Here is a 9425-nt window from a genome sequence, read left to right as displayed (position 1 = left end):
CCCCCCAGGGGGGATGGTCACACCGCAATCCCTTCTCCTCCATTCTCCTCTCAGGATCTTGGGCACGCACGCACATGCGCCCGGCGTGAGTTTTAAGCCACCGGGTCCGGGACACGAACCGTGGTCGACTACGTGGGAGTCCAGCGACATAGCCATTACGCTAACTGCTGGTTCCCTGGATGAGTAGGTCTTGAAGGCATAGTTATGTCACAGCTCAGCAGAATCTGGGGTTTATCATGGAGATCCTGACTCACCGGAGAAAAGTCAAGTTCTGGATTCAATGTATTACTGAGTTGTCGGGAAAGTCGTAACACATTTTTGCAAAAAAAAAAAAAAAAAATCATGACTTTTCCAATGACCCAGTATTTCAAGAGGGGCCAAATAGTGCTGGGTGTAGCAGTAAAACACAAAGCTCTGCAAGACCGGCCTGCCTGGGAAGGTTTGGGGTTTGCATCCCGAGACCTCCCTGGGCACATGTGTGCTCCTGACCCAGGGCTGGCTGGCGCTGGGGATGACCCATGGCATTGAGATCCTGATGGGGTGCCCCTCCTTCTCTGTCTCTCTCTCTTGCATGTGTGCATGTGCTCATGTAAGAAATTAATTTGGGGGACCAGAAATGGCATAGTGGTTATGTTGCTGGATTCCCATGTAGTTGACTATGGTTTGAGTCCCAGATTTGACCGCTTACAACTGACATCTTGGGGCCAGTGAATGGCGTGGTGGATAAAGGTGCTAGATTCCCATGGCCGATCACAGTTCAAGTCCTGGACCTAGCAGCATGCTTTCTTGCTTTCCCTTTCTTTCTCTATCTCTCTCTGGTCAAATTAAAAAATATTAATAACAAATGGAATTAAATAAATAATAAAATTTTTTTTAAAACTCTCACATCTCTACAACATATGCGACTGCGTTTTCTGTGGGGGACACCCAGAAACACTGTCTCACTCCAGAACAGAGGGCACACCAACATCAGCTGCATCTCTCCTTCCACCCTGCTTTCGTCACTGCTGGTGTAGGCCTGGAGCAAACCCGGGACAGAGCTCTCCCTCCCCTCGGTCCTGCTTCGCTGGGTCTGCTTTGCCTTGAACTAGGCAGGCAGCCTGGGGTCCACACCCTCAGACCTACTCAGCAGCTGATACATCCAGGGCACGTTTTTGCACAAAGGATAGAGATAGGAATGCAGACGCTGTTTCTTAAAAACGTTTTTCAGGACCAGCCTGTGGCATGGTGGTTGGAGCAGCTGGATCCCGGGTGACTGAATGTGTTGTCTGAGTCCTAGATTTGGCGACAAGAAACATGCTAGGAGTGTGTTCATCTTCAAAATCTGGACCAGAGAGAGAGTGACTGTGGCGTAGCCATCACTCACCCCCCAGGTGCTTTCTCGCTTTCTCTCTGTCTCTGTCTCTCCTGTGAGTATATATGGCCTCTGGGGGAAAAAAAAATCAGGAAAACATTTAAAATTAAGATTTTTTTTTTATTGTGGTAAAATATTGGGTCGTCAGAAAAAGTCATGACACATTTTTGCATAGAAAAATATGTCATGATTTTCCTGATGGCCTAATACACATAATAAAATTTGTTACCATTTTAATCATTTTAAAGTGTTATTCAGTTCAGTGTTATTAAATACACACATAGGGATCAGCTGATAGTGTAATGGTTACATTGCCAGACCTCCACATAGTTGATGGTGGTTCGAGTCCTGAACCCGGCAGCTTAAAAGGATGCCAGGTGCCCAAAATCCCAAGAGGAGACAGGAGGAGAAGGGATTGCAGCATGGCCATCCCCATCTGGGGTGATTTCTCACTTTCTATCTCTCTGTCTCTCCAGCAAACACACGTGCCCTATACCAAAAAACACTCTTAAAAAAAAATACACACATAATGTTGCACATCCAACACTATTATTCATCTCTGGGCCTCTTCCTTTTCTCAAACTGAAACTGTATTCACTCAACTCAAACTCCCCATTCTCCCTCTCCCGACCCCTGGAAACCACCGTTCTGCTTTCTTTCTCTGTAAACTTGGCAACTCTAGGTACCTTACATAAGTGGAATCATGTACTATTGTCTTGTTGTGACTGGCTTATTTCACTTTAGCACATTGTCAAGGTTTCATCCAAATTGTAGTGTGTTCAAATTTCCTGCCTTTTTTAAAAAATAATTATTTATTTCATTTTATTTGTTAATTTGTTTTAATTTACAAAGACAGACACACACACACACAGAGCGAGAGAAAGAGAGAGAGGGAAAGTGAGAAAGCAAGCCACGAGGTCCAGGACTTAAAACACAGTTGACCACGTGGGAGTGTCCAGTGCCTTAACCACCACACCACCCTCTGGTCCCCTGAATTTCCTCCCTTTTTTAGGCTGAGTAATATTCCCTCATATGTAGATATCACATTAGCTTTTCCATTCACCCACCCGTAGGCAATTGCGAATAATGCCACGTGAACTGGGTGTACATATCTTTGAGTCTCTGCTTTCAGTTCTTTTGGGTACATTCTATCACATTTAAAGTTGTTTGAGCAACAACCATGTTTTCCATAGCAGAGTTAAAATGTTTAAGAACTCCATGGTGGGGGAATTTAGAAAGAGCTAAAAGCACAGTATTTATGTTAGATCGAATTGTCAGACAACATTCCTGTTACCAGCAGTACCTACGACAATCAAAACAGCTAACACTCACTGAGCACTAAGTAGGTGTAGGGTGTATCACCAAGAGGGTTTCTCATTTAGCCTTTTCAGCACGGTAGGAGACAAGTTCTGTTATGTCACCTTACAGATGCAGAAAACGAAGGTTAGAAAGCTTAAGCAACTTGCCCACAGCCAGCAGCAGGAGGACCTGGAATGGAACAGGATGGCTCGCCATGCCAGCTGCGCCCCTTGCTTCTGTCTGCAGAGCTTTGCCTATGAGAGAGTCATTCATTTCCTATGCCAAATCCTGTTTCATGGTTTGTGTCCATAAACCAAAGTTCTGGGAGGGGGTAGCAGTGGGCCAGTAGTGGCTGATACTCATCACCCTGGAGTTGTGACATTGCAGCATGAGAGGATCCACTGGGGCATCAGCCATGTCCCCAGGCCACACAGTAACCCTGACCACCAGCTTCCCTGCTCTCACTGCCTCTGACTCTAATAAAGAACTTGCTAGAACTCTAATGCTGTTTCCTGAAATGGTCTGGCTGAGCCTCCTGCCCAGGTCCCGGTACAGAGTGGGATCAATCAAGCCCTGCAGGAATGAAGGAACCCGCAGAAGAAGGACGCATCCTTCACACACTCAAAGCCAGGGTTCTGCCAGGCAGCCACACTGCATAAAGGCCTTGTTCCTGGCAGGTTCGACCACCTGGTGGCCATAGAGCGCGCAGGAAGGGCTGCCGATGGCAACTACTACAACGCCAGAAAGATGAACATCAAGCACTTGGTTGACCCCATTGATGATCTTGTCCTTGCAGCAAGGAAGATTCCTGGAATCTCAACAACCGGTAAGTGAGGAGCTCTGAGAATTCCACGAGTACACGCCAGCACTAAATGTCCTTTTAGCAACTGTCGAACACGTGACAGGAGGGTGTTACATGGGATCATTGTTTTCCACCCCAAAGACGGTCTTTGTTTATTACGGTCAGCATAGACACTAATGACACCGCCGTTTAGAAATCCAACACTCCCACAAGTAAGGAACGGAAGTGATGCTGAACGGAGCGTATTCTGCTTCCCGACTCGAAAGTAATGAAACGAATAATGAAACAATAACAATAAAATTGAGGCATGACATTTTAATTTGGTCATAGAGGATAGAACATACCATGTATCATTTTATGAGATGTTTCATAAAAATAGATTATTAGTGTAATATTTCTGTTGTTAATGATATTAGTGGTGGGTCTAGCCAGGTGGCATGGTGGCTAAAGCAACTGGGTCCCACAAGGCTGACTGAGCGGTTTGAGTCTCGAACCCAGCAGCTTGCAAAACACACTGAGCATGTATGCCTGCGTGCCCAAAATCCTGGGAGGAGAGAGGAGAGGGGATTGTGGTGTGCCCATCCCCCAGGGAGTCATTTCTTACTTTCCCTCTCTCTCTCTGTCTCTCTCTGGTGAGCACATGTATCCTATAGTAAAAACTAAAATAATAATAATATAATAGTGAATAATTTGTGTTGGTAGGGAACTTTATCATTTTCCATGTAACTTAAGCCTTTCCAAACCCCCGTGAGGTAGGTAAAGCCAGATACTGTTCAAAGCGGAGGCCCAGAGGGGTCTACAGATGCCTCATAATTAATTAGTGTTGTCGATAGAATTAGGAGCAGAGTCCAGACTCCTGGGGACTTACCCCATTCTCCTGTTGCCTTTTTTGAATTTCTGAAAGTTTTAGTGTAACCCCCAAGGCAACCCAGCTTTCCTGCCTCTGGGGGTAGGTCTCAGGCCCTGGGGTAATTAAGCCTTGTTTGTCCGTCTGCACTTGTTTGTTTTCTGATCCAAACACTTTAGAATTTCCCAGACTCATTAGTCCCCCTTGCTTTATGAGGTTTTGACCAGACAATGAAAGCCCGCTGGGACGGTTAGAAAATGTCTGCGAATTGCCCTGGGCTTTCCCAGAAGAGGCTGTGGGCGTGGTACTCACACTGCGGTTGCCGTTTCCTGTCACTTCGGGCTGGGCGAGGGGAGGGCCAGGGGCCTGTGGGGGAGACGGTCTTAGAGTGGAGCAGGGAGGGGTCCCCACATTCAAGAGGGAAGGCAGCAATCAGGGTCCGAAGGAGCGGCTGTCACTCACCCTTGCCCATGGACGGGCCTCCAGCCTGTGCTACGAGGGTGAGGGTCCGGAGAGCCTCACAGCAGGTGAGGGCACAAGTGGAGCTGGTTGTCACGACTTCACCTGTTCATCCGCTCCGGTAGTCAAGGCTTCTGTTCTCGCACCTGGCTGAACCTCGCCAAAAAAAATAAATTGAGGCTCTGGCAGGTGGCGTGGTAGTTTAAGGCACTGAACTCCCACATGGCCGACTGCAGTTTGAGTTCCTGACCTGGAGGTGTGCTTTCTCACTTCTCTCCCTCTCTCAGTCTGTCCCTCTCTGATCAAATTAAAGTAAATAAATAAACAAGAATAAATAAAATTAGATAAAATGATTCTTTTTTGGGAGAGGGGAGAGCTTTTCGCTGTAGGGCGCGTGCGCTCGCCAGCCAGACAGAGAGAGACAGAGAGACAGAAAGTGAGAAATCACCCCCCAGGGGGGATGGTCACGCCGCAATCTCTTCTCCTCCATTCTCCTCTCAGGATCTTGGACATGCACGCACATGCGCCCGGCATGAGTTTTAAGCCACCAGGTCCGGGATGCGAACCGCGGTCAACTACGTGGGAGTCCAGCGACACAGCCATTATGCTAACTGCTGGTCCCCGATAAAATGATTCTTTAAAAAGAGATCAGCAGTTAGTGTAATGGCTATGTCACTGGAGTCCCATGTAGTGAACTACGGTTCGAGTCCCAGACCTGGTGGCTTAAACTCATGCCGGGTGTGTGTATGTGCCTGTCCCAGCTCCAGATAGGAAAATGGAGGAGAAGGGATTGCAGCATGGCCATCATCCCGAGGGGTGATTTCTTGCTGTCTGTCTCTCTATCTCTCTGTCTTTCTGGTGAGCGCACGGGCCCTAGAGCAAAAACCTCTCCAAAACAAACAAACAAACAAATAAATAATTCGTTAAAAAATAAAATAAAATGAAGTACATTCATTTCACCTTTTTTCAGCAGAGGCCTTTGAAGTACTTTAACCGTCTGTACCAGTTCCCCTCAGTCCCATCAGCCGAATGGGGCTCAGTGACCCTGAGGGGAGGTCCCGATGTCACCTAATCTGCCTCTTTTGTGGACCTGGCACCGTCAGCCTAGAGGGTGCTCCACTGGTGCCTGGAGAACATGGCCCAGTAGGAAACAGGCCCTCACCCTAGTAGAGTCCCAAACTTTGACTCATTTTAATGAGAGAAATTTCTAGAAGACCAGAAGGAAAGGCAGAACATCACCTCATTGTCAGAAAATATATCGGCGCCAAGCACTAGCCCTACCTAGAGACCACAAGGCCCTACAACCACCCCTGCTCACCTCTGTCCCGGGCACTGACTCGGTTCCCCTTTCCTCAGGAGTTGGCGATGGAGGCAATGAGCTTGGAATGGGCAAAGTCAAGGAGGCCGTGAAGAGGCACATACGCAACGGGGATGTCATCGCCTGCGACGTGGAGGCCGACTTTGCTGTCATCGCTGGTGAGTGCTCACATGGCCTCCCAGTCAGGGCTGGCCGACTGGCCTGGGGTGAAGGACCGGGCCGGGAGCCCCACCAGGCCAGAAGCTCTTCTTATCTCTGAATAAAATCTAGAGGGCACCAGGGCAGGAAAGGGCTGTGGTTCCTAACCTCTGACCTCTCATTCAGTCATTCAACAAACATTTCCTGTGCCCCATGCGTTGTTCTGGGTACTGGGGTTATGGTGATGACCCTGCTCCACAGAGCTCCTACTTTAGAGTTGAAAGGCAATGACTTCTGACAGAAAAGGACACTAAATAGATCATTCTATATGGTGATGACAGCTATGGGGCAGTAGAGCAGGTAGAGAGAGGGCCGGACGGGCCACTTTAGATCGGTGGTCAGGAAAGTCTCACTGCTTCCATCTGGGCCTCCTGCGTGGTAGACAGGAAGAGCATCTGGCAAATGTCTGGAGTGTCCTCACTCACCTCTGCCCCTAGCTGTCCCACCCTCCCTGCTATGGCCCTTCCCCATTGGGGCTGGCCGTTCCTGTGTCCAAGTCCTTCTGGATCTGGTCCTAGCTCCTTTGACCTCACCACAAGTTTCAGGAAAACCGACAGACACCTGAGAAAGGCTCACTCCCGCTTCTCAGTTCAAACTGAAGACAAGGAGAACCCTCCCAGAACCGGTGCCAGGGAAGGAAATTCGAACCGTGGCCGGCCAGTTGTGGAGGCTCAGTGGGCTAGTCGGAGAACTCCAGAGGACCCAGTCGTAGGGGAGCTCCTATCCTTTTGCAGATTTTATGGCCAGGAGTTCTACCTGATTCTCACAGTAACTATTGGAGAAAAAGTTCACATTTCCAGCCGGGAGAGAGGAAAAGGAACCATTTTGAAATATGCCAAGAAGGGGCCAACAGGTGGAATAGTGGTTATGGCACTGGACTCCCATGTGGCCAACCGTGGTTCAAGTCCAGGACCTGGCAGCTTGAGAATCAGTCGGGCACGTGTGCATGCATGCCCAGAATCCCAAGAGGAGACTAGAGGAGAAGGCACTGTGGGGTGGCTGTCCCCCCTGGTGGGTGATTTCTCATGTTCCCTCTCTCTGTCTCTGTTTGGTGAGCACATGTGCCCTATAGCAAACTGAAAAAAAGAAGAAAATTAACAAATAATTTTTTTAAATGTAAAACAAAACAGGAGAATCTCGACTTGCTCCTTTCTCTGGGCTGGTTGAGTTTTGGGTTCAGTAGGTCGGGGCTGGGGCCCAAGGCTTGGTCTTCCCAGCAAGTGCCCCAGTGGTACCATGCCACCCATCTGGGTCCCGCGCTTCAAGAGGAGTTCTGCCGCTGGGGGCTGCAGGACTGCTGGGCCTTTCAGTTCTGCGAGGAACCTGCTTCCTGCTGTTCCAGGTGTTTCTAACTGGGGAGGATATGCCTTGGCCTGCGCACTGTACATCCTCAACTCCTGCGAGGTCCATGGACGGTACCTGAGGAAGGCAATCGGACCCTCCAGAGCCCTTGGGGATCAGAGCTGGATGCAGGCCCTGCCATCCGTCACCAAGGTAACATATCCCAGCAGAGGTCCCGTCATGACCACAGGCCAGCACCGGGCAGCCTCTCAGAAGCCAGAGGCAGAGCTCATCTTAGAGCAAGGTCTGGCCCTGGACTGGGTGACCTTTGACCTACTAGTGATCCCAAATCATATGGAGAGCTGATAGTGACCAGTTCCTTGTAGCTTGGCTTTAGGCACGGTGCTTACCTCTCGGAGCCTCGTGTTCCTCAGCTCTAATGTGGGTGTGGTTGGCATTGCGGGAAGAGCCGAATGCCCAAGCCCGGGCAGGCGCTCTGCACTGGTGGCAGACAGAGGGGTCCTTACCATCCCCTCCAAAAAGCTTGCAACCCAGGACACTAAAAGCTACTGTGACAACTGTTGATGTGGGAGATGGGCAGACAGGCGGGGAACGAGCCCTGTGGGCTGGAGGCTGGAAGGAATAGAGCGGATAGAAGGGGAGGCGTTCCGGGTGGGAAGGACCAGGACACACTGGGAGGGGAGGACAGGCCTGGGTCTGCTGTTGGGAGGGCGGCAGGCAGCAGGATGTGACAGGGGCCAGGGGAAGGCTTCTAGTCCCAGGATCCGTGAGGAGGAAACCCACAAGTCCCCAGAACAGTTTGCAAAATTGTTCTTGTACATGCCTTTTTCTGGGCAAGAATCCTGGTTTCATCAGATTCTTGGCCTCAAGTAGTTTGGGGCCATTCAGAACCCCTGGAGGGTCAGCAGGTGGTTAAGGCAGAGGGGCCTCACGTGGCTGACTCTGTGGTTCAAATCCTGGACCTAGCAATGTTAAAAACACACCAGGCACGCGTGTGTGCATGCCTAAAATCCCAGCAGGAGAACCGAGAAGGGATTGTGGCATAGTTATCCCCCAAGGGGGATAACTTCTCACTTCTCCTTTCTCCCTGTCTCTGGCAAGCACACATGCCCTATGGCAAAAAAAAAAAAAAACTTAAAAAAAATAATTGTTCCTATACATGCATTTTCTTCTAGGCAAGAATCCTGGTTTAATCAGATTCATTAAGTAGTTTGGGGCCATTGAGAATCCCTGGAGGGGAGCTGGCAGGTGGCGTGGTGGTTAAGGGCACTGGACTCCCACATGGCGGACCTCAGTTCGAGTCCCAGTCCTGGCGGCTTGCTTTCTCACTTTCTTTCTCTCTTTCTTGCTCTCTCACTCTGTCCCTCTCTGGTCAAATTAAAACAAATGAATTAAAAGAAAGAAAGAAAGAAAGAACCCCCAGAGGGCCAGCCAGTGTTGTGGTTAAGACAGCTGGATCTCACATGGTTATGGTTCAAGTCACAAACCCAGAAACTCGAAAACCAGGTCAGGTGTGTATGCGTGCATGCCCCCAAATCATGAGAGGAGATGGAGGAGAAGGGATTTTAGTGTGGCCATCCCCCCAGGGGTGCTTTCTCACTCTCTCTCTCTCTCTCTGTCTCTCTCCCTGTCTGGCAAGTTCACTTGCCCCATAGTGAAAACAAAACAAAACAAAACAAAACAAAACGAACCCCTGGAAGGGGGAGATCATGTTATCTAGATCCAAAGAAACTGGGGTTCTACCCGAGAGGTAATAGGGAGCCCAGCTAAAGCAGAGGGAGGTCTGGGTCTGGTACCCTCTGCCTCCATGCTCTGGGCTCTTCCCAAGTAGCTCAGATAGTTCCCA

The 9425-nt window shown here is 49.5% G+C and overlaps 1 protein-coding gene across 11 annotated transcripts in view; it reads left to right on the top strand.

Annotated features, from left to right (window-relative positions):
• Positions 1–9425, top strand: part of DGLUCY (D-glutamate cyclase) — an 83879-nt gene that overhangs the window by 66273 nt on the left and 8181 nt on the right. For all 11 annotated transcript variants that reach the window (XM_006157994.2, XM_014591396.1, XM_027775486.1 and 8 more), the window contains 3 exons: positions 3331–3479; positions 6118–6237; positions 7620–7771. In XM_006157994.2, coding sequence (XP_006158056.1) covers positions 3331–3479; positions 6118–6237; positions 7620–7771 — 421 coding nt within the window. The remainder of the gene's footprint in view (positions 1–3330; positions 3480–6117; positions 6238–7619; positions 7772–9425) is intronic.

Source organism: Tupaia chinensis, unplaced genomic scaffold (assembly GCF_000334495.1).
Source record: "Tupaia chinensis unplaced genomic scaffold, TupChi_1.0 Scaffold000568_1, whole genome shotgun sequence".
In the NCBI taxonomy this organism is placed as follows: Eukaryota; Metazoa; Chordata; class Mammalia; order Scandentia; family Tupaiidae; genus Tupaia; species Tupaia belangeri.
The sequence above is the reverse complement of the archived record's forward strand: the minus strand, read 5'-3'. Positions and strand labels throughout refer to the sequence as shown.